Genomic DNA, 27,972 nt, shown 5'->3' on the forward strand with positions numbered 1-27,972 from the left:
TACTGAAGGAAAAAAAAAAATCAGTAAAAAGAAAAATTGGCTTCATCCTGGCTCAAACCAGGACACTCCACAACCTCTCTGGGCATCCTGTCCCAGGGCTTTGTCACCCTCACAGGAAAGAAATCTTTAATATGTTTGTAGTTTCAGTCATATATTTTAAAATACCCTTCATCTGCCCCTTTACACACTCCATTATGTTTCCTACTGTCATTTGTCTCACACCGCTGTGAGCTACAGTCTGAATATTTAGGCTGCAGGAATCTCTTGTACAAGATCTGAAGTGCTTCACTGGAGATGGGTTTTGCCTCTGAATTGTCATGGAATCACAGAATTATTGAGGCTGGAAAAGACCTCTGAGACCATCAAGTCCAGCCTATGACCTAACACCACCACATCAGCCAGACCACGGCACTAAGTGCCACATCCAGCCTTTCCTTTAACACCTCTAGAGATGGTGCCTCCACTACTTCCCTGGGCAGTCCATCCCAATGTCTGATCACCCTTTCCATGAGGAAGAGCTTCCTAATATCCAACCTAAACCTCCCCTTGGAGCAGCTTCAGGCCAGGCCCTCTTGTCTTGTTGCTTGTTGCCTGGAAAAAGAGCCCAGTGCCCACCTGACCACAACCTCCCTTCAGGTAGCTGAAGAGAGTGAGAAGGTCCCCCCTGAGTCTCCTCCAGGCTAAACAACCCCAGCTCCCTCAGCCTCTACCTATAAGACTTTCCCTCTAGTCCCTTCACCAGCCTTGTTGCTCTCCTCTGGACCTGCTCCAGCACCTCAAGATTCTTCTTGCAGTGAGGGGCCCAGAACTGGACACAGGACTCAAGATGCAGCCTCACGAGGGCTGAGTACAGGGGGAGAATTATTTCACTGAGAACAAGATCTGTTTGTTTATAATTGTGCCTTGTCTTGCTTTCCCTGTAGCTTCCAAAGGAAAGTTGCCTATCAAATGGATGGCTCCAGAGTCAATCAACTTCCGACGGTTTACCTCAGCTAGTGATGTGTGGATGTTTGGTAAGTGAATCCCAAGTGGTGGGGGTTCCTCAGTGTTCTTTTGGAGAAGTTCAGTGTTTCATTTTAACTACTGAAAAGGAGTAATTTCCACGTATTTGGCACTGGTTTTACTGTACATTCTGAAAATACAGTTTCTTCCAACGCATTTTCCATCTCTGTATTTTTATTTCCTTGAGATGTGTTTCATTGTGGCTTTTCATCTCTAGTAAGAAGCTGGCAGAAATGAGGGTACAAGGAAATTAAATCATAGTCCTAACAGACTATTTTTTTACTGCTGCTTTTTCCCTTTGATTTCTTTTTGTTACACCATTGGTGTTTGCTGTTTCTATTTTATTTATTTTTTACTTTTAAGGTGATATGCCTGCTTCCCTGCTTAATGCATAGGTCAGCCTACATTATGTTTCTGTTTCCAAGTTTTTAAAGCTAAATTCCCACTTAATTTGTCTTTTATAGCTCATGCTAGGTTACGAAATATGACCAAAAGTTGAGAGAAAAAGTAAGGGTAAATGGAAATGTCCTAAAGCCTTGAACTTTTTTCATAAATATGTGTTTCTACAAATCTGGTCATCTATCCTCAAACTGGTCCAAACTGCCTGGACAGATAGAACAAAGATGGGCTGTGTAAAGGAACAAAGATTATGAGACTTGAAGTAGAACTGGACAGGCATGTAAGGGTTTGCCCTCTTCACAAAATAAAACTTGAATGTTTTTAAGTGAAGGGTACATGAATTTGAGCAGGTTTATAATAGTTTGTGGAAAACTCTTTTACAGGCAGAGTTCGAAAAATGAAATCTGTGGAGCATTCAGGCCAATCCTAAACTGGCAGACCATTGTTCCCTTGGTGCTTTTAGCACAGTTTCAACAGAAACTGTTTTTCATTACGTAGTTTCAGCCCCAAAAAAATGGGATCAGTGCCAGCGTTCAAACACCCTCAGAGTGAAAATACCCTGTACGTGTCAGAACAAGCTGGTTGGAACTAGTCAAAGGGAAAAGAGAGCACAGCTCATTCTGCCTCACAAAAGAAAAAAAAGGAGATTTGAATATGAGCAACCCCTGTGATATACAGAAGGTAGAAGGTAGCTGACTGTGAAGCCAGGCTGCTGGGAGCCAGCCCAGGGTCATCATGCTTCCTCATTCATAGTTCAGGTTGATACTGTGTGTGCAATCCTGCTGCACCTCAGTCCCCTCTGCTGCACCTCAGTTCTCCCTGGGGCACCTCAGTTCTCTCTGCTGCCAGCTGGTAAGTCAGAATCCAGCCCAAGCTCTGCATTTCAGAAGAAAAGGCATTGTCTGGCTGTGTGAAATGAGGCTTTGTTGCTTTTTTTAACAGGTTCTATTGTTTGCTGACACGGGGGACTGTTGTTTTGTGTGTGTGTTTCTCAGGTGTGTGTATGTGGGAGATCCTAATGCATGGGGTAAAGCCCTTCCAGGGGGTGAAGAACAATGACGTGATCGGGCGCATCGAGAACGGTGAGCGGCTCCCGATGCCTCCCAACTGCCCTCCCACCCTCTACAGCCTTATGACCAAGTGCTGGGCCTACGACCCTAGTAGACGACCCAGGTTTACTGAACTTAAAGCACAACTCAGGTAGGGTTATACTTCTGAAAGGTTGTTTCCTTCTTCAGACGTTTTTTTTCCTTTTCATTGTATTTTCTGTTACGGTATTTTCTTTCCATGGAGAAGACTCAGGGTGTTAGAAGGCCAGGTTGTTGGTACTCTTGGCAATCTGGACCTCATCTGTTGGAGAAAATTAGACTAGGAAATAAGTTCAAACAACTGGAAATATGAATCACCTTTCTGTCCCAAGGAAAACTTCAGATTTTCATAGAATCATAGAATGGTTTGGGTTGGAAGGGACCTTAAAGATCATCCAGTTCCAACCCTCCCGCATGGGCAGGGACACCTCCCACTAGATCAGGTTGCTTAAGGCCTCATTTTACTAGCAATTTGTTTATAATTCTTGTTGTACATGCTACAACCCTTGGGGAGGGGTGGATAATGAATTTCGGAGTAGGAATGTACATGTTTTTAAATAAAGGATCCATCAGGTGAGCACTGATGAAAATGATTTTCCTGACATGCAGCATCCCAGTTACCCTCTGGCAGATGTGTCCGTGCAGTTGTGGAGCCTGCAGTAAATGCAGCATCACTAACTAGGAATTCCTTTATAAACCAGGACATAGACCACCTTATGTTTATCTTGGAAAAAATAGTTGAAACTAAAAAAATAATTGAAAATGTAAAAAAAAAAATTGAAATAACACACTTTTGAGACCAGTCTAAATTCACACCCTATTTTATTCTGCTGTAATTCCTTCTAGTGTCCATATTTCCCTTTCACCAGCCACAAAATGGAAGTGATATAAATTGATATAAATTATTTAAACTGAGATATTATGTAGACAAATTTGATATTTGTGACCACCTTTGGGATCTCTTGAGTGCACAGTATCTATTTTGCCTAAGTCAATATAAGCTTCAAACAGGTATTGTGCACTCTAAATCCACTCTTGGGTTTGTTATATTCATTGCCAAATTCTTCAGTTTTACATCATTTTTCAAAGTTGTTTTTATGGCATGTTTTATTTTCATAGTACAATTTTGTGCTGTCACTGGATGTTCATGGTACAAGATAATTCATACATGGTTAATAAAGGGACTGTTTTAATATAATGATGATGCTGTTTCAGAGTTGCTATATGGATAATTTAGCTACTTTTGTTTTCTCTTATTTCTTAAAATCTCGTATGGATCAACCCTCTTTGACTCTAGGAGTTCTCTTGTGTAGACTAATGATGTACAAAGCTAAAGGAACATATAGCCCTTCTCACAAAGAACTTATGCTATTTACTGTGGGGTTAACTGCAAAGTTAGGGTAAAGCTTGGTAGGGACTGCAAGGAAAAGATATGACAGGGTTGTATGATTTGGGTAATAGATGAAAATTGGTGATTCAGGATTTCTTTTTTTGCCTCTGGAAGAATAGGGTGCTTTTTAATTCACAGTCAGATTGCACTGATAATTTGCAGATGAGTGGCACGGAGGGGAATAAAGCCCTGAAAATATGTGACTAGGAGGATGGCTGGGGTGTCTAAACCCAAGCAGGGATGGGGTATCCCACCAGCAAGGGAAAACCCAGAGTAAAAGTAATTGTGTTGAGGGTGAAATAAATGTAAGATGTACTCAGAATGAGTGACAGCTGTCACACTTAGAACAGCATGAGTCTGGAAGGAGAGAGGGGGGAAAAGTGAAAGATGTGGAAGGGTATCACCAAATCAACAGGACAGACCAGCACCCAAGGGTGTGGCTCTCCTCAGAAATGCTCAGCCAGGGGGTGAGAACCAACCCTCATGACGTGGAGCAAGACAAGTTCTCAGTAGTTATACATGAAGATGTTTCCTAGTGTGTGTGGATGAGCTCTGAGACAGGTGACTCAGGAAGCCTCTGGAGTTTCCATGCTGGGAGACTTTCAAACCTTGACTGGAAAAGGCTCTGAGCAACCTGACCTCGCTGTGCGTAGAGCCCAGCTTTACCAGGAGATTGGACTTAGGACCTCCAGGAGTCCCAGCCTAAATTATGCTCTATTTCTAGAAGATAAATGCCCTGAAGAGGTGTTTTTTTCCTCCTCTAGTCATGCCAGGAGATTTGAAGCCTTGCTTAGAGGACAGGCTTTCTCCTGGGTCCACAGCAAGCCTAAAACACAATTTTCACTCTCTTCTCACCAAAGCAGAGAGTTTTGTGCCTCTGCAAACTGGTGACCTCCATCTCCTGGAAGTTAAGCAGCAGAGTCATCCTAAGGGCTTCTTTGCCCTGCTCACAGACAGTCAGCCTCTTGCTGGAGAAGTTGCTAATCCCCTTGTGATGAGGCAGTCTCAGGCAGCTTGGAAAGATTGTATTTCAAAACTCAAATTCCCATGCATTTGCAAAAACAAGCCATTTCCCTGGTGGCCTTTTCTGGGTGGCGTTGCTGCTGCTCATTCTGGATCCTTTCCAGAGTAGTCTTTTTCAAGCTGAGAGCAGACTAGGTTTTTGCTTGAAGGCAGTGATACAGCACCACCACATTCCTCTCTGTTTTAATGAGAAGTCCATGGCTTTGGGGAAAAAAAAGCTTATTTTCAGCATCTGAAATAGCACTGATGGAAGCACAAGGATTTCATGTGTTCTCTATTTGGTTTTTTGATGCTTTTTCCATTTCGTAGTAACATCTGCTTTGCACAAGCTTTATATGCAGCTGATTGTGCAAAGCAAAGATGCTGATTACTGTAAAGTTTATATAGTGTTACTAGGGTAGTAGTAGCCTGGTATTTTACAGCATTTAGTCTGTCCAGAGTGGATAGGGGTGACTTAATCTTCACAGCAGACACAGAAACAAATGGGTGGATTGAGGATTTCCAAATTTAATTCCTCCTCACATTCTAGGTTTTTCAGTTGAGGGGGACAGTAAAAGTGAGATGAGGTCAGGAAAGTGAAGTGCTGTCCTGTCACTTCTGTGATTCTCTCACTGTCTGGGCTGTAATTAGAATCTACGGTGGTTTAATCAGAAAGCATGTGTTGCCTTGCTGATTTTGTGTAGATGAGGCTTTTAGTCTGGCACTACATGGTAAATAATATAAAAAGCCTTTGGCAGAATGTTCAATGTACTGGAATCATGTGATATTGCCCAGGGAAGCTGTGGCTGCCCCAACCCTGGAAGTGTTGAAGGGCAAGTTGGATGGGGCTTGGAGCAACCTGGGCTGGTGGGAGGTGTCCCTGCTCATGGCAGTGGGGTTGGAACTGGATGATCTTTAAGGGCTTTTCCAACCCAAACCATTCTGTGATTCTATGAATATCACTTTTACAGCATTTCTCTTCAGAGTGAGTTGCAGGCACTTACTGTAACCATACACATACTCTGCTATAACTGTACACTCACTAGAACCAGACACTATCTCATATATGTGTATATTATTAAACAATTTATTCTTTGCTGTGTTCAATGAGCTGCAAGGGTGTATTGCTAAGGTAGCACTAGTATGTAAGTTAGCTCCCAGGCTTGTGCTTGCTAGTCATGTTGCCCTGAGTGTCCCTTTGGTTGGCAATTCTGTTAAAACTGGGGGTTTTTTGCATTGGAGGTTAGGTAGGATTTTGCTTTTTGAGCTTTCATGTTGCTGTAATTGCATGGCATTTTCACTGCAAATTGAATTAATTTTGTTTGAAGTACCCATCATTTCCCCTAATAGTAGGAAAAAAAGCAGCAGTTGCATTACTGATGTGGGGTCTGTGTGCTTCTCTGTTGGTCGCTAATGAAGACTGGATGACCCTCCCAGCATCCTAACGCTGCAGGTCACATTAAATACAGCTCTAAAAATAATGGGGGTTGGGGGAAGGAAACCCCAAACTATTAATGCTTTTAAAGTATCTTTTATGACAACAGTGAGATAATTAACTGAGGAGAAGTGGACCTGAGTCTTTCTGTGACTGCATTTGATGTAGGTCCTTAAATGCTTCTTACAAATAAAAGGAACAAAACTGATAAATGGAGGGGCAGTTTGAGTCCTCTCCTTTCTTGCTTTGTGGCATCCTGCCAAAAACTGTATTTTAACAGGTACTTAAAATACATCGGGGGGGCTGCAAATGCCTCATTAGCCTTTTGCTGTTTGACAGTGACCACTAAGAACGATCTATAATCCATCTGAAAGTGCTTCTAAATTAGGGCAATATGGGAAAATATGTTCATCTGCTTTGAGCTTTGCATTTCTGGTGGCCAGGGACCACAGAGAGAAAAAGAGAAGCTGCTTCTTCAGGGTCAGTGATTCCTGTAGGTTCCCACACCACCTCAGCAGCACACGCTGGTATTTTTGTGTGCCTTTTGAAGTGGAAGGATACATTTTAGTATTTCAGATCCTCCTACACCCAAGCACCCAGTATGTTTCCTTTTCAATGTCACAAGCTTATTTCAGCTAAAAGATTCTGCAGAAATTAGAGGAGTTTATCAATGTTGCAAACTGTTAATAGTGGAGATTGCTCCTCAGACTTAACCTAGCCAAGAAGATGAGTGAATTTTGCCAGTGCCACCTCAAGATTTGCTGGGGAAATCATATGAATAGAAGTATTTCTCTGCTTGCTGCTAAAAATAAGCACAGTTTGGGAAAATATGCTTAGTTCTGACTTCCCTGACCCTCTGCAAATTCTAATAAACTGTTCAGAGCTCTTGAGCAGCTGCACTGGGACAAGGTCAAAAATATCTCTTGGCATGCTTGTGGTCTGTCTATGGATTGATTGGTCTTCCCTTTGTACAAAGATGTTTCTGTGACTCATTTCTATTTTTTTCTGGTTTTTTTTCAAGTAATGCTTCTCTGAGGCATTTCTGTTTTATATTCCTGGCAGCAGTAAGTACTCAAGGGCATCCAAGTACAAATTCTGCTGCAGCTGATCAGCCTTTGACCACAGGGTGCTTAGTGGTCCCTGGGGAAAAGACCTTCTGAAGACACAGGCAACTGAAGAGCAGGGTGGGATGAATTCAGAGTTGCAGGGCAAAAAGCTGAGCCTGTGTTACGAAAAACAAGTTGTTTCAGTAGAAATTTGTCATTTCTGGTAATTGAAGTTAATGGTGTTGTGTTAAATACAGTGACACCACAGGTAAAATGGCTTTGACAGCGAGGCAGATAGGTGTTGGTGTTCTGTTCCTTTTTTCTGGAGAACGGAGGAGCATCCTGTGACAAATCCTACTGATGGCCCCAAACTGTCGATAAGCCATCTCTAAATTTAGTCAGCTGCTTTTAGCTGACTCCTGTCTCATTCCTTTTGCTCAGATTGGAGCAACTGCTGTATCAACAGCTTTATCAAAAATATATATTTTATTAATGCAGAGGCTGGGTGGAGTTTTTGTGTTGTCTTGTTTGGTTTTTGTAAATCTTGAGATGTTTCTTGAAAGGTTATAATCATGGTTCATGGCTATGGACTCATGTTGGCTGATTTCTCATGCTACTTATGAATGCATGCTGAATATCTGAGGCTTTAAAGCTGTGGTTCTTTGCTAGTTCTTCGTGGATTCAAGAAGGAAATACTGCATTGTCCTTGTTCTGAAGAGGTAAAATAGAAATATTTTCTCTTTAATTCCCTCTGTTGGGCTCTAGCTGTGTTTCCGTGGCGGTTGTATCAGGATGACTTTTGCAAATAACTTGTCTGATTTTGTTTTTATTCTACATTCTTGTGTTACTTCAGCAATGATGGATTAAAATTGCAGCCATACTTATAAACTTGGGTTAGCTGCAGTGAGACGAGTTGACTTCTCTGCTTTTTAGAAGTGGCATACATTTTTTTTGTCTGAGTAAGGAAAAGCGAAGTTCTTGTCTCCAACCAAGCAGGAATTTATTCTTGAAACAAGCATTAAAGTTCCAAGATTAGAATAGATTGCTGTAGTTGATCTCATCCCCTGCATGAGTAATTCTGGGTGGTTATTTAGCAGACTGAATAGGAGATTACAAACTCAGAACCTAGTTTTGTTTCTGGAAACTCTTGAGTGATAAAGAAGCTGGAATAGCTCCTCTACAGGATTATCTTTACTCTGGGAATAGTGATATATAAATAATCTGCCCTGCTCACATCTCCAGACTATCTGTGTTACATGCAGCTCCAAAGAATTTGCAGCTCCCTGTTTCAAAGCTTTATTCTGAATATTTTTCAAATGGCAAATATCCAACATTAATAATCCACATAGCAGAACTGGGAGGAGGCTGCTGTGGGGGCAGCAGTATCACACTGAACTTCAAACAGTCTTTTTAATAGTCAGAACAGTGGTAAGTAGCAAACTAGTTTTACTACTGTCTTGTACTTTGTTGAAAATGCAGCCTTTTGACCTGAATGTTTAGAAGCTGAGTGAATACTGTCAGATATTTCTGTTTTGCTGAATTAGTTTGCTGAATGTGTTCCTGATTAGGCTGAAATGTAAGAGCTGAAGATACAGCATTTCAAGTGTTCTTTGACTGCTTTGTTAGAAAAGAAAACCAAATCCCTGTGATCTGAAGCTCTGTTGAGTTTCAGTAAAGAACATTTTCAGTTTGTTTTGAGCCTTTGCAGCAGTTCAGTAGAATATTTTCTAGAGAAAAATAAGTTCTTGTGCAAGTAAGTGCTTGATTTATTGTCTGAGGATTTCTCTGTGTAATTACACATAAAAAGAACTGTTAACATGCAAAAAAATAAATCTGTGCAAGGTGAACTACAGCTTTCTAAAAACTCAGTGCTGCTTCTCTTGTTAAAAGCACACTGGTATTTCTTCCTTATGCTGGTTTTCAGAAACCTAACCAATGTAAGTAAAAGAAGTTTGTGTTTCAGTTCTTAAACAGTTTGTTGAAAGTATTCATTAGTCTGTAAAATTTGGGAGCTGTGGGGAGAGGTTTGTTAGACACTGAACTGGAGTTTTACTTAAATGGAATACATTTTTCTAGCACAATACTGGAAGAAGAGAAGCTGCAGCAAGAAGAACGAATGAGAATGGAATCCAGGAGACAAGTCACAGTATCCTGGGACTCCGGAGGATCAGATGAAGCTCCTCCCAAGGTAGCCAAGACTGCAAATTATGGGTGTTTAAAAAAAAACAACAAAACAAACAACCCTTTTAATTCCATGTATTTCTTCAGTGTCCTTTGATGGGTTCTTTCAAACAGCAGAGTTCTGGCCCGTTTTGTCACCATCTGCTAATACTTGCCTGAAGTGACCCGGCTCGACTTGAACTGTTATTAGAACTGATTCACACTGATAACTGCACTAACCAACTGTCTGTTTCTTGTTGATTTACTTGTAAAAGGCTACCCTAGTTGCCAGAAAATGGTTTCCTGGCCTTTTCTTTATTTTTCTTTCTTGTAGCACTCCTATGAAATGTTAGCTAGTGAGCGCTCAGACCATGTGAAGTTTATTTATAACCCATCAGTGAGAGAATAGAAATCAACCAACTGCATTTTCTTTTTCTGGACAGAAAATTTGAGGTTTGCTTCCCAAGGACCTTATGTGTTTTAGCTCACACTTAATTTTGTCTCATTATCTGTCTGTCCTGTTGGGATGTTGCTGATGTGCTCTGCAGCTGTGGCAGTCTAACCTCACCAGTTGCTGAGCACTCTCCTCTCAGCGACTTGCCTGCTTCTCATAGGAGTTATTTTGCACTTCAAAGGATCAAGCCTCTCTTTGGAAGAATTTCATTTTATGCAGTCACCACTGTAGCCTAGAATATTACCTGTGTCCTGCTACACACATTCCCTAGCAGTCAGAAGAAGGCAACTTCTTTTTGTTTTGTTTCCCCTTAGCCAGTTTGTCGCCTGATTTCTGAGGTTGGTTTTGTGCTTTGACAGCTTTATGGCAGCCAAGAAATAATTTGCTTTTATTGTTGCTTTTATTTCAGTTAAAAACAGCAAACAGTACATCAACCTCTTGGGTGATCTGAGATTAACTTGCAGGATTTGGTGTAAACAATGTTCTAAGTTACAGAAGCAGATAAACTACATAAATTGGAACAATGTGCTACTTAATTATTATAACTTTGAATGATTGATGATCTTGAAACTTTGGGGCTAATCCAAGTAGATCAAGTGTATTTTACTAATGTAATAGATGAGCTACACCTTATTACAAATTATCATAATTAGAGCTTTGGGTGTGATGTATAACTTGACAACAGAGGGGTTAAGATAAAAATAATTTCTACCACTACATGTCTTTTTTGAGGGGGTCAATATGTCTTAACTACAGAATTTTTTGGTAAAATAAAAACACCTGTGTGCAGTAATGTTAACATTTGAACAAGCTGAATTTTGTTGCTATGATATTTAAGTTCTTATCTCATTTTCTAATGGTGACAACTACTTTTTTCTTCCAACAATTCATTATAAAAGTTTCAGGTCCTTATAGGTCTTAAACCCTATTTGATTTATAGCCTTAAACTCCTACACGTTCCCAAATAATTAACAAATACTAGTGTGCACTACGAAATTACTTGTATCTTAGAGTGATTTCAGAAACCTAAGACAGAAAATACCCTAGTGCAGACTGATAATGACATTTTCATAAAGTAATTATAAAATCCTGTTACCTCCAGTTAATGTGGTGGTTGCCTGTAACTGCCAGCAGGATTGAAGGAGCCCATTTGCAGAATGATGAGGTTTGGGTTGGTTTGTTTTTTTTTTCCTTTGGTTGATTTACCTCCTCCTGAAACACCCAGAAGAACTGTTGCTTATTTAAAAAATCCACCAAAAAACCAAACCAAAAAATAATCCCACAAATATACCTTTGAAGGTTAATATCAAACCTAGTAACAATTCTGCTTGCAATATAAAAGCATGTTCTGAGAAATGTTTTTTCCCACATTATCTCTTTCAGTAGTGGGAAATTTCTACACCTATTTTGTCAAAAAGCCTGAGCTGCTCAATGTGTGCAGAAAACCAGGCTCCTTTTCCTGCAGTTTTTTATATAGTAGTGCTGTCTGAATTTCTGGTGATTCCCTCATGTATTCCTGTGATTATATGTCTTGGGGTTTTGTGTGTAAAATGTTGCCCATCTCCTGAAGAGGTAGAATAAAGACTCTTGGTAGCTGCTGTTTAGCTGTACTTTTTAATAAGTGCTAGTTCTTTTTTCCTGGGCTGGGAACAGGAATAATGAAGCAAGTACTGTAGCTGGTGAACTTAAAAACAATGCTATATTTGCACCTGAAAACTTGATTTGAGAATTATATTCTTAGCTGATGTCCTCTCTAGAGTTAAGCAACACAGAGCAAGTAATTTAGTGTAAGCAATTAAATATGCACAAAAAATTCACAGAGCAAGCATTATTTGTTGACATACCTGGCAAACAATTCCATCTGCTTTCATTGCCAAGAAAAAAGGAAGGAATGTTTAATTTTAGTTGCTTAAAAAAAATGCTAGTAATTTTAGAACGTTTATTTCAGGAGAATTGCTTTTGTGATGCACCACCTGTAAACGTTTGTCTCACCAAACAGGGATTTTCTGATACTTATTTTCTGTTTCTGAAGAGTCTAAATATTCCTTTACATTTACAGCCCAGCAGGCCTGGTTACCCCAGTCCAAGATCCAGTGAAGGGTTTTATCCAAGTCCACAGCATATGGTACAGCCAAATCATTACCAGGTATTGCATATAACACTCTGCATGTATTTTTTCAAATGTGGGGTTTATTAACTCAGTTGTAGCTGGTGGAATTAATTCACTTTTTAGTTTCATTGTGTTCTGTTAAATGGTTTTTGGTTTACATCAGAACAAACCCTGAGCTGAACCTGGTAGGCTTACTCCAGATGGCAAATATTTTCATATCATAGAATCATAGAACGGTTAAGGTTGGAAGGGACCTTAAAGATCATCAGGTTCCAACTCCCCTGCTATGATCAGTGACACCTCCCACCAGAACTTTCTTTAGGCTTGTTGATCCTCTGCTCCCTGGTGTTTCTCTGAGTCATTCTGATTTTCTGTTGGCTGATACCCCACCTCTAGATCTACCACATTGTGTACTCACAAGTTTTGCTTTTCTTTCTAACAATGCTGAATAAATTTAAAACAAAAGTTGGCCATGAAGGTACTTGAAGCATTCCTGGGTTTGCTGAAAGCTACAGCCATTTACAGCAGTCTCAGTCAAGAATTTATTTTTTTTCCCATGGAGAGGGGGAGGTTTTCATTATTTTAATTAGTACTTCAGACTCATGGAAACTTCCTGCGCTTTCCTGTGGAGAATCTCCTAGCCTGTGCAGCTAAGCACACTAATTACATGCTGTCACTTAAGACTGAAGCTTGTAACATAACCTAGGGGGCACATTTTTACAGGGCTCTGTGGGGTGATGTGCACAGGCTCCTCTTACCCTGAATGTGAGCTCTGCATGGGGAGCTCTTCCTAATCTATCAATAGATTTATTTTTGTTCATCAGAGGACTTGCATCTTCTTGGCTATGTAGGTTAACACATAATTTCTAATGCTGCTATTTTGATAGGCATCCTCAAATAGTTATTTTTATGGTATGATAGCCATCCTCAAAGACTTAAAAAAAGAGCTTGTGTGTTATATTTTGCCTTCCTTCTTCTAGTGTTGTTTTCCCTCCTCCCTCTCAGTGGCTGCTCAAATTGAATCATTTCCCCACTGTTACATTTGCTTCCTTAAGGCAGAGGTCTATTAATTATGTGGAAGCATAGGTCTTATTAATATAACTTCTCTTTTTAAAAAAAAACCTCTAAAGGTGTCTGGCTACCCTGGTTCTCATGGAATACCAGCCATGGCAGGCAGCATTTATCCTGGGCAGGCTTCCCTCTTGGATCAAGCAGATTCCTGGAACCATCGGCCTCAGGAAATATCAGTGTGGCAACCAAACATGGAGGTATCATGAACAGACACATCTGTTGCTGTGCTCTGTATAGTAAAGGCACTTTAAAAATTATTATTTAGGAACATCTGGAGATTATTGTAAGAAAATGGGTTCTCTGGTGTTTTTTAAATTGCCCTTACTGCAGTGGGATGGGAGCTATGCGTGGATTCTGTTCTTTTTGAAACAAATCCTCCTATGTGAGATTGGGCATAAAGTCAGTTCTTTACACAAATTCTTGATCAAGTTATTACCACTTATTACCTTCACTGAGTGATAGCAAATACTTTGTTAAAAGAAGGCTTTGCTGAAACTGAATAGAGATGGGAACGTTCATGTAAAAATACACAATATTACTGTTTAAAAATGCTTCATGTGAGGGATATACAGAAGAGAAACGGAAATGGTATGCAAAACTGTTCTTGAGTTGTGTTCCTCTGAAGTGCTTTTCAAATTCCTCCTGGGTGCTTTTCAGCCTGTCATGTTTGCACAGAGCTGCTGCAAGGAACATCAAAGCAATTCCCCCTTTAACCTTCCATCATTTTTTTTCTGTTTTCCTCTTGTATTTTACACCTTTTCATTCCATTTTGTCCTCCAACGAAGTTGTGCTTTATGCAGCTTCTGTCTTAAATCCATTTCCTTGCTAACAAATGCTGCATTTCTTGTACCTCTGACAAGTATTTAAGTGATAACTGAGGCTTACCTGTTAAATCCAGGTGAGCAGATAGGTGTGCAAGTCTTCAGTTTTCCTCTGCCACTGCTACTTGCTGCCATGCTATTGTTGCTCACACTGTGTATAGTTGAGGGTTGTAGTCCCAAGTTGTTCCTTTTGATTATTGACTGTAGAAACAACTTAGCCTGACTATGTTGTGCTTGTAATAAGAGGTTACAGCCAAAGTTTCCCAAAATCTTGGGAAGCTGGTTGCCTACAAACAATCTCAGTGAAGTTTGTTACCAAACTCCCCTTGGCTTCTTTATGAATGCTAATTTATACATTACTTGGTAATGATTTCCAGACAGCAGTGGGATATGGGATATTCAGTAATGTAAGCTTAAGACATGCCTAAGAATGTATTGAAAAATCATTACAAATGTCTTTGTGACATGCTTTGCAAGTGTCAGCTAAAACTGAAAAGCACATTGGTTTGGATTAAAAAATGTATCTTGCAGCTTTTGCAACTGGATAGTTACATTATTGCTCAAGACCAAGAAAATAAAATTGATAAATGTGGTTATGTTGTCCAACATAAATGAAGTGTAATGTCTTAAGTGAGAACATTGCTGAAAAACAGAACAGAATTTTTCAAATCTTGTTGGTGCCAGTGATTAGGAGCAAGGCAGATAAATTGTAGTTGGGAAGAGTTTCTTCTTATGGTCTGCTTCAGCTTATAAGGAGTGGAAGGAACTCAGCTTGACTGCTTTTGGACTGTATAAAATTTGTTCCTTTATAATCTGTAAGTCCTTGCAGCTGTTTAACAAAACTGAATAAACTTCCTCTGGTCTGTAGGACTCGGGCACCCTGGACATCCGAGGCATGAGCCAAGTTCTACCCACACATCTGATGGAGGAGAGATTGATACGACAGCAGCAAGAGATGGAAGAAGATCAACGCTGGCTGGAGAAAGAGGAAAGGTTCCTGGTAAGGTTTGGATTCATAGTGCTGCTTAAATCATTCTGGTTTTTCATTTTTCTTTGAGTGTTCTAAAACTGATCACGTCTGTGAAATGAGAGCATTTTGTGAACGTAGGAGTCACTACCACGATGTAGGTTTGGAAACAGTTTCTAAATTAAATGTTCAGCTGGTAAGTGGGTCCTGTATTATAAATACCTTCAACAGCTGAATTTTTTAGTCAGTCTCATTTTATCCAGTGGAGTATTTATATGTGGGAAGTTGTGGATATAATTCTGTGCCAATCTGGAGAGTGCCTGTTTGCTCTTAAGGAGATAGATCTGTGCATACTCTGCCACTAAAAAAGGGATAACCATCAGTCATCTTAACCCTGACTGCAGTAAGAGTTGTAAGCAGCCTCGGACTGGAGGAATAAAGAGACCCATTAGGAAGAAGAAATCATTTAAGAGAGAACTCTGTGGGGTGTGGAAAAAGCCCTGAACATCACCAGAAGAAAGAAAAGATGTACTGGTAATGGGATCTTCTGTTGCCATTTCCCTGCAGTTCCATGTTACCTTGTCAGTGCCCCTGGTATAAGTTTTATAGTTCAAGTGTGGCTTTCCAGTTGTCAACATTCAAATTTTGTGTTAAATTTCTCCTACTGGAGACTGATGGTGACAGATGCAGGAGAAGATGGGAGAAGCATTTTACTCTGTTTAGGCTCCTGCTGGGGAGCCTGTGAGTGTGCCAGCCTCCCAGGACAGGTGGATAATGGGATAACAAGTGGATTGGAACTAATATCAGTCACATGTTTGATCTAAAGTATATTTCAAGGAATGTTTTGGTGTGGGAGAATCCTTTTATGTCATATGTAGTTAGAAGACATGGCTGTATAAATGCAGATGCCTTAGGTTTGTTACAGCAAATAAGTTTGAATAAATACACTCTCTGTTTAAAACAGATGATGATCATGGTCTGTGGTTTCTCTAAGGGTTCTGTGCACTGTTTGGAGCTGGTCTTCAGGGAAATCTTATTTGTACCAATTAATTTATTTTTATTTTAGACACCAAAGTTGCTGGTCATGGTTATCTCATGGAATTTGAAACAGTCTTTTGAAGCATCTTAAGCCAGGACGTTGAGTTCCTTGAAAATAAGAGTTTATGCTTTATTCTACAGGAACCCAGTGGGTAGAATGCAGAGCAGATCTTGCATGGAGGCAATTTTACCAAGACCTTCTTTCTTGCCAATTAAATTGTCTTAGTCTCCCACAGTTTAGTTGTGTGTGGTGTTCAGAACTGTTGAGAACAGCTGATGGCTGTGAAGAAAACCAAGGTAGGCTAAGTCTCTAATGCCTCTTGAGAGCTACAGAGCGATGCCCTCATGTCTGGTACATGTTCTAGCCAAGACCCAGATTGTGCCAGATGTTAGTTTTGATTAAAGGATGTTGAAGCTTGCTTTTGGCTCATTTCCTTTTAAGTGCACTTGGGAATTTGTGGTTTGCCATTGGATGATAGCAGAGAAACCACTGGACCTAGATTGCTTTGTCCAATTTATTACAAGCTGAAGAGAGAGGGAGGGGAAAGGAAAATTTCTGCCCTAATTTAGGCATTAACTTTTCCAGTTTTGAGTGGTACCAGGGACTTTCCCAAACCCAGGAGGTCAAATTTGATCTATTGTCCATTAAAACTTTCAAGATGGTCAAGAACTTTTTCAGGAATTGATATTCTTACTTGAGAAGGAGGCCTTGTGATTTCAGCTGGTGGCAGTAGATTGTGTGGGAACTTTCTGCGGAAAACTTTTGGACCTTTCTGAACTTTCTGGCTTTTTCTGCATAATAGATGATATTTGTAGTGTTTGTTACCCTGATTTGATTCAGCCTCTGGATAGCCATCAGGATGTTTACTTTCCCCCTAATTGCTGCTTGAGGAAGGACTTGCTGTTTTTTCTTTAGATCTGAAATAGAGTCTTAGCATGGGTTTGGAAAATAATTTCTGTGTTTTCAGTGTGTGTTAGTTTTTATTGCAAGGAGACACCATCTCTATTGCCAGCCCTGCAACTCTGCAGCTTTGTCAGAGCTGGGTATGGCTGATGAAAAGCCTTAAAGGTTGAAAATGCAAAAAACAGAGAAAGTTTGAGTGGAAGTAAGCATGAACTCAAGTGGCCAGAGTGGGAAACTGGAATCTATAGGATACAGTTATTTTTCTATCCACACTAATATTTTGACTATACAGACTCAGGGGGTTTACACTCAAATGCCTGTTACAGATTTATACAGTGTCAGGAGGTAACCAAGCTCACCATAGCCACAGGGAGTGTTTGAACCCCTAGCAGGATGAATGTCAGAGGAATCTTCAGTTTATAGATGGGTGTTACTTGGAAAAGAAGTTTAGTTTTCTAGGTTTAGCCCTGAAGAAATAAAGATGGTAGAAAGTGCTTTGTGAGGAGTCACTCTTGGGGACCCAACTGAAAGGCATAATTCACACAGTCCGTATATTACATACACATTCCTTGTCCTCTGATGAGTGACTAGTGACATTTCTTTGGTGAGAAGGGCCTTCCTTCATTTCACTCCGGGTGATTTAGGGAGAAGCACTCTGGTGAGAAGGGCCTTCCCTCATTTCACTCCGGGTGATTTAGGGAGAAGCAACTTCCTTTCCCAAAACTGATGTCCTGTCCCTCTCTTTCTGTGAGACACCTTTCTGCACTAACCTTTCCATTTTGATAACGTTGTTTTCCTGAAGTGTGGCTACAGGCAGGTTTCAGGAGAGTTATTTTTTTTCTTTTGAGCAGAGAACAATAGAGAGGGTAGGGCCAGATTTTAATGTTTAACTTATGTAGCCATGCAGTGTTGTGTTCTCAGTTCAAATGGGCTGTTTTCAAAAGCTGCTCTAGTTACACAGTCTTCAGGCTCCTATGCTCTCTCACTTCTGCTCCTGAGAATTGGACTCACAGGGGAACAAATGAAAATGGTTTCATGTAAGACACTGCAACTAGAAGAAAAATCCTCAGTAGGGTTTCTGGTAGGACAGTTTTTGTTTCCCCAGAGTAACACCAACTTGCTCATGATCTGAAATGTGTTGCTGCTTCAATAGGGGAAAAATATAACTCCAAAACATGTGAGCACACGTATAAACTGCACTGAGACTGTTTGCTAAAAGAGACACCCCAGAAGAGTTAAATTGCACTGGCATTGAAATGGAAATTTGCCAGTCTTGTGAGAGGCCGTTATCTGTGTAAGCAGTTTGCCTGAAACTGCTCCTTTGAGAACATGTGACCAGTCAATACTTGAGAGAAATTTTGTTTGCAAGCTGCAGCCTTAACAGCCTCCAGAATTTGGAACTTCTGCTGTAAAAAGGGAAAACAAACAGATCTGTCTTCAGGGGGACTCCTCAGTTAAAATAAATCTGTTGTGTAAAAGCTGAAGAGTAAAGAAGTGTTTAATTTTAAATTGTACCAAATATATTCATTGTGAGGTGAGAATTGGTAGGGAGTTGATTTGGGGGAACTTCTTTTCCAGCAGACCTCAGCAAACAAGCAGAGTCACAAGAAATGAATGAAGTTCTCATTCAGCATTTTCTTCAGAGTTGTTTTTTGATCATATAGGTATTTCCACCCCCAAAACCTCCACAGTGGCCTCTCTGCTGCTGGCACTTGCAGCTCACTGTAACTCAAAGATTGGCCTTTTCTCCTAATGACCAGCAGTAGGACAAGAGGAATTGGGGTCAAGTTGCACCAGAGGCAGGGTCAGATTGGATATTAGGAAAAACTTCTTCCCAGAAAGAGTGGTGAGGCCTTGGAACAGGCTGCCGAGGGAGGTCGTGGAGGCACCATCCCTGGAGGCTTTCAAAAAATGGGTGGATGTGGTGCTTTGAGAGGTGATTTAGTGGTCACAGGGCCTGATGGTTGGACTTAAGGATCTTGAAGGTCTTTTCCAACCTTAATGCTTCTGTGATGCTATGATTTGGCCCCTGCAGGCTGGGATACCTGCTGTGATAGTTGCTCTTCTGTGCACCATCCTGGCCTTTCTTTACAGCATTTGCATACACAGAAAATCATCCCATAAGGATCAAATCACTCCATTAGGGCCACAGGATGCATCCGTTCAATCCTGCAGCCCTGACTTCTCATGTGTAGAATTAATGTGAATCAAGTCATTGAGTTAAAATAATTTTTAAAGGCACCTGGAGAATGCTTTTATTTCTGAGTTTTGACAGAAGTTAGAGGTTTTTTAATTGCTTCTAGGAGAGAGTTATGCCTTCTGTATTTCAGCATGGAGTTTGGCCCAAAAGGAGAATTGCCTGTGACCACAGCTAGGAAACCAGTGGTGGTGGTGATGCCATCAGAGAGCCTGCTGAGCTGGTAGTTGGTTAGTTTGCTTCTCAGAAGTTGTGCGAAAGAAACTTGTGTTGTTCTGTGTCTTTTCAAGGTGACCTTTTCAGTTCAGCAATATAGTGAAGTTAGTGATTTTTATGCTTAAGTTTTGACACTGTTACTATCTCTGAATGGCTTGCAAAACACTTTGTCTTCATTTGGGCCTGCTTAATCACCTGCTTCATCGTTTTTGTAGTTTAGTTTCCAGTTTGAACCTTTCTTCGTGGCTGTGTGACATTGTTTTTAATCATAGAAAATAAAGATATATATGTGCATGCCTTTTAGTGACTCCAGCAGACAGCAGGGTTGTGCCAAGAAATTTATGGTCCTTTCCTGTGATAGGTTAAGAAGAAATAACTTGCATAGTTTCCTTATCATGCTTGGTTTTGCTTTTTTTCTGAAATTCCCACATAGTTGTGGTTTTGTCCTATTTTGACACTGAGAACTGCAGTTCAAATATAATTGATGTGAACTGTGGCTAAAATAAGAGTTTAATTTTTAGCCTGAGAAAATCCCACCAAGACATTACAGTTTGACATTCTCAGGACATGCCAAGACTTACATGTCCTTTTATTAGTGAGTGACCAGAAATACTGGGCATAAAGTAGATTCTGTTCCAGTCAACATATGCATCCTGTTTGAAAAGTGCTCATGACATTTCCAAAGATTTCAGATAGTAATCTGTTTATGAGAAAAAATACCATTTGTTTCTCAAGGGTCTTGATTCTCTTTAAATGTAAATATTTCATAAAATATCGTTCCTTTCTGAAACACATATCTATAATGATTATAATGGTAAGTGGGAAGGACTTTGCTTAAACTTGCATTTTAATTTAGCATAGTTGGCAGTTTGAAAAAAAATCCCAAGCACTGCAGTGTGTCCCACCATAGTATGGAACACATTTGGAGATGATTTCTTGTCACAGTCAGACACCACTTGGCTTCAAGGCTTGAAAGATATGCTCACAAGTGACAACTTTTTGAGGTAAGGCTGAAGTCCTAGATCTCCAGTTTCCTGAAGGCTGCATTCTCTGAAACATTCTTGCACTGCACAAGAGTATGAAGCAGGGTCTTTCTAGATAGACATTTTTTCTAGCTGTGTTTAGCTTGGGGGCTTTACAACCAAGTGGTTGTCTTGAGGGTTTTCCCCTCCCCCAACTTATCTCCCTGGTTGAATCCACCCTCAATACAGTTGTGCTCCAACAAGTGTCAGAAATATTCATCATAAAAACACACACACGGAGCACCTCAGCACCCACCACCCTGTTCCCAGCCCCTCTCAGAAAGGATGGTTTCCCATCTAGCCAGGTAGCCCCATACCAGGACAGAACCATCCAGAGGTGTCTGCAGTTTTCAGGAGGGCAGCCGTGGATGTACAGGGCAATACTAGGGAATGGGAAGACAAAGTTGTGCTTTGGGGTTGCAAAATTATATCTGAAGTACAGAACAGATTTCATAGGTGGGTTATTTTAAAGGTAGAGAATGTTGCATTAAACCCATTAGAAGGATCTCTCTGTGTTACAAATGCAGCAATGCATCTTAGATGTCACGTTTACTGTAAAATGAGTTTGTCTTCTGAGACAGCTACACAAATTATGAAATCAGAATACCATTCGCTAACATGGGAGTTGTGAGAATTTGTCAAGTCACTAGAAAGATAATTGGGTGTCTTAGTCATTGAACACAAAAGTGTGTTGACTATTTCTTTGTTGTTCCTTGTGTTCCTAATCATGTTTTGAGGGGGCAGGAGGAGAAAACTGGAGAAGTTGGAATGGTTTGCCTTGATGTACAGCTGAAGATTTTCAGTCCTTATTTCTACAAGATGTAAATATGCAGATGACTGAAATGCAAAAGGCTTGTGCAGCTTTTGGGCCCTCTGGTTTGCCACTACCCCTTGGCATTTGATAGCTTCCTTTTCAGATCAGGTTCTTCCATGGCTTAACTTCCCTGGGGGTGGGCAACAGGACTTGGTATATTCTTTTGCAATGAGTCAAGGAAGTGTTTGTCAAGTTAATAATACTCATTTTAGTAATATATGTATTGACAACCTGTCTCAGAAATTACTCTTAGACTGCGTGTGGTGACTTGGGTGAATTGTTGCTGTGAAGTGAGGTTGCAGAACTGGATATTTAGAGAGTTTAGAAGCTAAAAGGGACCTTGTTAGGAAGACAAGGAAGGGAGGACATGAATATTATGCCTATTAATTTAACTTCTTTACTTTAAAATTAGAAAAAAATCTGTTATTTGGACAAGTGTGTTTTTTGTGCTTCTGAATCTTTTAAAATTCTCAGTATTTTGTTATCTTTGATGTCTGATTTAGAGTTCTTTTCTGGAGTAAAAAAATGTTAAAAGAGCATTAAAGACCCCTGTGATAGCATAGTTTCCAAATAGTATTTCCAAAGACCTTGGGCACTTCCCTGGTGAGAAATGAACTTGAAGGCAAATTGTGAACCTCAGTGTAATAGGTATGTGGTTAGTTGTGTGCTTAGATAAACAAGGCTTTAGCTTAAAAATATCATGACTTAATTATGAGTCTAATGAAGTATCCAGTGTACATGTATCAAATGAAACTTCAGTCAGAAAAAATCCTTCATCATAATAAAGGAAACAAACTGGAGATCTGTCAGTGGTAGATCTCATCATGAAACTTGTCACAAATACCTGGAGAAACATTGGGAAATCACTTGCTTATTGTCTGCTTCAGTTTGCCATTTAAGATGGGGTTAAATATTTCCTTGTCTGGTATGATTTGTCTGGTTTTAATCTGCAAGTTCTTTGAGGCAGCGAAGTCTCAAAGTCTCTGGCTGTGCCTCCCTCTGTCTGCAGAAGACTTAATGAAAATGCAAAATCGAAGCCCTTCTGACAGACAACGAGCAGAACTGGAGGATTTTTAATGATGAAAGATCAATATTAGTGCATCTTTGCAAGTTCTGTCTGCCCTGCTGGGTTTTTAGGGTCATTTAGTAGGATATGTGAGTTGGGATTAATCTTAAGTGCTTTTAGAAAGACAAAAGAAAGGGGATATGGAGTGGCTTAGAATAAATGGATATATTTGTCTCCCCAAACGTGCGTGTGTTCATGGGGTCAGTTTAGTTACAATCAATATTTACATGCCTGTATTTCTCTAAAACATATATATAAATAATTATCATTCTGTATGTGTCCCTTGTATGTGTATGTCCCTGCAGACGTATGAAAGAATTTGTATTTGCACTGATGTTCATTTTTTCCGTTTTCTGAAGAGAACTAAACCTCCTAGGATGGTGACCTGAGGAGTCAGATCCTCTTTGCTGTTGTGTGTCACAGTCAATGCTCTCAAAAAGCACTTCCATTTTGCCAAACTTGTATCTTCAGATCACTCTTACCCTTTGTTTCACATCAGCTCTTCCTTTTTCTTTCCCTGGACTTAGTGTTGCTCTTGAGTAATAAGTACAACATACCTAGATTTTCTGGCCAGATGAGAGAAATGACTTGTTTCTATGCAACAAAAAGTGGGGCCAAGGTTATTTTTTGCTTTTTAAAACCACCAAGCTCTGAGTTCCCGTGTCTCGCTTAAAACGTACTCAATAGAAATTCATGTATGTCACTGGTACCAGGAGAACAGTGCATCTGGAGGTCTTTACTAGCTTTCTGTGTCCAAAAGCAACACTGAAAGAGCTCCAGTTATTGGCCCCATTTTTAGGCTTGGAGCCAAGTCCATATAAGCCATCTTCAGGCAGGGAATTCCTGCACAGCATGTCTCAGCCTGGGCCAGGGGGGGAATTCTGCTATTGGGAAGCAAACACAGTTTCTGACAAAAAAACCCCACCAACTTTGAGAAGACTAAAAATGCAGGTTTTCCAATGTTGTGTTAGGGAAATGGTACTTTCCATATTTTTAAGAAGTGTTTTTACCCGTGTGCTGGAATGAATGGGTGGAGCAGGCGAGGGGCTGCCCGGGAATTCAGTTGCCGAGGCGCGGAGTCGCCACTGTAGGGACTGGAATGAAAGGGCAGCTGTGTTTGTCAGTGAACATTCTTCACAGTGCTTTCCTGTCTCTACAGTGATTGTCAGCCCAGGTTGCACGACCCAGTAAAGCAGGGTGCAGAATGACATGTTCTGTTTTTGTTTCAGAAGCCCGATGTGCGGCTCTCCAGGAGCAGCATCGACCGGGAGGATGGAGGTCTCCAGGGCTCAGTAAGTATGTGTGGGATCTTTTCAGCTCCCAGCTCTTTCTCTGGCTTCCTGGTAGAACATGTTGTGCTCTGTCTTTGATTATGGGAGAGGATTTAAAGTTTTCACTTCATGTTTCCACTGTTATTACATGGTTCTGCCACTTTCCAAGAGGCTCAGCTCCTGTGGGAACAGCAGCCGTGGCAAGCTTGTTCATGCAGCAGTTGAGGGGATTCGGGGTTTGTTGAGTTTTATTTTTTCCCTTAAAGCTGCTGTTGTAACAAATACAAAAACATTTCCATTTTTTCCATGTTCATGTGTAGCATAATTGGGCCTTTTACTTAAAAATGTGGGTAGTTTTCTAAAAGTTCTGTCAACAGGTAGCAGGATTAGAATAACTTTCGCAGTTGTTTTAAATATCTGAAGGGTTTTCTTACAAGGAATGTAAGTGTTGCTGTTGTATTACCAAGAAATCTGTTTGGGGTAAATGATCCACTATGAAACAAATGGCGTAAATCCCATAGCCATTCATTTATTGCCAGACAACAGCTGCAGCTGTGGAATTCTTTCTTACTGGCTTAACTTCTGTCTGTTTAACTAAAAATGTCTCTCCCATTATTTAATTGCCATTGGAATCTGAATCACATTGAATGAAGAGAGGGGAGTTAGTCTAGAGACTGTTAATGATAGAAACCTGGTGCTTCCTCTGCTGTTTGTCCCCAGGTAGCATGTTGAAAAGAGTTCAGTTACTATTTACAGTTCACTTGCCTAGTTCATTTGGGATGCAATTGTAAACTCCTAGTTTGGCTTCAGTGCGTCTTCACTACCTACAAATTCAGGGGCTTGTCCTGCCCTTGCAGCCAAAGCACAGTCATGAATGTGTTGATGACACACTGCAGCATGGCCTCTAGGGACATTCCAGTCTGGAAGCTGCTAGGATTTTTCCCATGAAATTGGAGAAGACTATTAGTTATTGTTATGCCTTTGCTATTGTTGCATCTTGAGCAAATATCACTGCACTCAGGAAATAACCTGGCGATTTGGAAGTCGTGTCAGAGGTTTGATTTGGGTGGCTGTCAGTGGCTTCTTGCAGACAGCTGTGCTCTGTGATTCTAGCATGACTGCCTGGGGTTAAGGATAAAAAAAAAGCTTCCCAGATGAGATAGTATAATTTCACACCCCATTTGAAAAAGTGTGAAGAAAAACATTTAGTGATCATTGACAAAATGAGTTTTAAAAGAGACTCTAATTTGTGGTAACTACATTTCTCATTCCAGAATTTGATTTTGCATTTAATACATTCAGAACATAACTCTTAACTGACTTCATTTGCAGTGGGAAGTATCTAATGCTTTTTGTCAATCTCAATTTCTCATCAAGAGGATGAGAAACAGGCAGTTTATAGGAGAACTAGGATCAAATAATTGCCCAGCATTTCACAGAGGCTTCTGTGACAGTGTCGAGGAAAAAATCCAGTTCACTTAGGTCATTTATGTCTTCCCCACAAAGTGACTTTTTGTTTGATCAGTCCCTGTGGTACTTGGAAGGGTGTTGAGCAGGAAGCACAGCAGCTCTGATGCCTGCTCAGAGCAGCAGCATCTCTGCAGTTCAGGGACACAGGGAGGGAGAAGGAATAAAAACATGATCCTGTTCTTGGATGTGGTGATACAAATGAGAAGTTACCACAGACATTTTACTAGTTCCTAACTGGTGAGCACCTGGCTGTATAAGTTTGGGCACATTCTTTTGACATAGACTTTTAGTTACACAACTTGCTAGAAGTCAAAAGGCAAGAATTGTTTTAGTGGAATTTTACTGTCCTTCCCCTCTTCACTCCTTTCTTGTCCCCCAGGGTTGTCAGATTTGAAATAGTTGGGTTAACAGCACAAATCAAAGTTAATGACATCACTGAGGGTGCTGGCAGAAAACAGATGTTTTTTCTAACTAGAGAGGACAGCTGTGTGACAGTGTGAGGAATCACTGGCCAGTGCATTTCAGAGGTTCATGGTGGCAGCAGAAGAGTCTCAGAACTTTGAATCTCCGGGTACCTGAAAGTGAAGTTTGATTTTTTTTTTTTCAAATGTGCAGTTACAGACTTGAAACAGGCAGGATGAACCTTCTCCTTTATTTCTGCCCATTACATTTCTGCTCTAAAGCATCAGGCTGATAGAATATCACCTGCAAAACTTAAGAACTTCAGATTTCTCCCTGCACAACACATTTTTATGCAACTGTAACCTTCTGAAAGGTGTGCTTTCCGTAGTAAACTGATAGAAATTGGCTTGAAGTAGAGAGGTATGTTCTTATATTGAGGTGCTCAAAACTGAACAGAAGTGAGGCTTCACCAGTGCAGTGTAGAGTGGGTCAGTCCCCAGCTACTCTGTGCTTGATGCACCCCAGGACACACTTGGCCATTTTGGCTGCCAGGACACGCTGCTGGCTCATATTCAACTTATTGTCAACCCAAATTCCCAGATCTCTCTCCATGGGGCTGCTCTGCAGTCTCTCATCCCAGGATTACCCCATTACTTCCTGGTGGAGAATCCTGCCCTTCCTCTTGTTGAATTTCTTACATCTGGGGATTGCCCAGCTCTCTCATCTACCCAGATCTTTTTAAGGCCCCTCTGTACCCTCAAAGGAGTCCACAGCTCCTCCTGGTGTAGCACCATCAGCAAACTTGTTTAATGTGCTCTCAATTCCTCCATCCAGGTCATTTATAAAAACATTAAAGAGCATTGGCTGTCAAATTGAGCACTGGGGAACCCCACTGGTGACTGCCCACCAACCTGATGTAACCCCCTTTACTGAAACTCCCTGAGCCTGACCCACCAGCCAGTTGCTCACCCGGTGTATTATTCCAGAAGGATGCTGTGAGAGACAGTATCAGAAGCTTTGCTAAAATCCAAACCAACCACATCTAGTGACTTCCCTTGGTCTACTAGATAGATGACTTAGTTATAAAAGGAAATCAAGTTGGTTAAGCAGGACTTTCCCCTCCTGGACCCATGCTGGCTATGGCCAATGACTGTGTTGTCTCTCAAGTGTTTTTCAGTAACTCCCAGAATAACCTTCTCCATAATTTTACCAGGCACTGAGGTGAAACTGCCAGGCCTGTAATTATCAGAGTCTTCCTTCTTCAAAATAGAGCAAACATTGCCAACTTCTCGTCAACTGATACCTCTCCAGACTCCCAAGCATGCTGAAAAATAGCAGAGAGAGGTCCCATGACAACATCAGCCAGCTTTTCCAGTGGGATGAATCCCATTAGCCCCCCCAGACTTGTGTTCCTCCAGCTGGAGCAGCAAGTTTCAACCAAGTTGAGAACTGAGTGGGAGTTCATTATCCTCCCAGTCACAGTCTTCCAACACAGACTCATCCCACCAGGTTTTGTTTATGCCAGTGATGTAGCTCTGGGACTGGGCCAGGGCTTCTTGCTCCTCATGTCTATTCCTCCTGCTGTGCACATTTCCAGTGTGCTTAGTACAGTGTGGAGCAGGAAAGACCTCACTGTCACACCATCCCTCTAACACTGGCATGCCACCCCCAAGTGTATCTCCCTTTCCCCCTTCAAACCCAGCTTGAAGCTCTTCCCAAGAACCCTCACCGCCTCCTGCACAAACATTCTCCTCCCCACTGAGACACATGTACCCCCTCTGCAGCTGGAGGGACAGAGGAGCTTGTGCTCCTGATCCCTTAATGAGTCATGCCAAGGCCATGAAGTCTCTCTGGATCACCCTTGGACTTCTTACCACAATTCATTGGTGCCTGCATGAGAAATCAAGAATGGATAATAATCCAAGGGCTGTACCAGGGTGGGGGGGTTTCTCACCACATGTCTAACCCTTGCACTCCCTGACACTCCTCAGCCTACTGACCTACTCCTGGAGCTCTGTCAGTTACCAGAGATGTACCTCTGTGTGGTGCAGCTCCTGGGTCTCCTTAGCTGCTGTGGTGGGAGCTGTGGGCTCCTGGAGGGTCTCTCTGCTGCTTTGGGATTCCCAGTTTGGGAACCCCCTTGTGCATCCTGCTGGAGCTGTTCTGCTGCACATGGTGCTGGCACTGGAGCTGCTCCCTGCACCAACTGAGGTTGGCATGAAGGTTGCATGAAGATAATTACCAAGGAAAGTCACTTCAGTCTATTATTAAATACCTCTAGATGAAGAAGCAAATTGATCTTGGCTAAGAGCTTTGCCACAAAGCCAAAAACCATCTTAGGGATTAGTTACCATTATGGAAATGATTCATCAGTGCAGAAATACCTTGGTCTCCTCATTGTTTCACTGCCATTTGTTCTTCACCACCATCACTTCTACAGTTTGTTCTCTGAATACAGGCTAAAAGTTATTGTGAATGTACCACCAGATTTCATTAGCAAGGGAAGACAGAGTGTAATGCAGAGGCCAGGGCTGTTGTGAAGGATACAAAGGAAGTGAAAAGTCTTTCTTACTGTATAAATAATATACCTGTAGTTAGAAGCTTATCTAATGATTTTTAACTGTAGG

General features: G+C 41.0%; 1 protein-coding gene across 3 annotated transcripts in view; it reads left to right on the forward strand.

Annotated features, from left to right (window-relative positions):
- PTK2 (protein tyrosine kinase 2) overlaps positions 1–27,972 on the forward strand; it is a 153,016-nt gene that overhangs the window by 115,695 nt on the left and 9,349 nt on the right. For 2 of the 3 annotated variants that reach the window (XM_009996612.1, XM_009996619.1), the window contains 7 exons: positions 924–1,013; positions 2,397–2,601; positions 9,439–9,550; positions 12,036–12,122; positions 13,217–13,354; positions 14,847–14,978; positions 23,432–23,494. In XM_009996612.1, the coding sequence (XP_009994914.1) occupies positions 924–1,013; positions 2,397–2,601; positions 9,439–9,550; positions 12,036–12,122; positions 13,217–13,354; positions 14,847–14,978; positions 23,432–23,494 (827 nt within the window). Of the gene's footprint in view, positions 1–923; positions 1,014–2,396; positions 2,602–9,438; positions 9,551–12,035; positions 12,123–13,216; positions 13,355–14,846; positions 14,984–23,431; positions 23,495–27,972 lie in introns of all 3 variants that reach the window. The other variant, XR_719861.1, reaches the window with a different exon arrangement.

Source organism: Chaetura pelagica, unplaced genomic scaffold (assembly GCF_000747805.2).
Source record: "Chaetura pelagica isolate M959 unplaced genomic scaffold, ChaPel_1.0 scaffold260, whole genome shotgun sequence".
NCBI lineage: Eukaryota > Metazoa > Chordata > Aves > Apodiformes > Apodidae > Chaetura > Chaetura pelagica.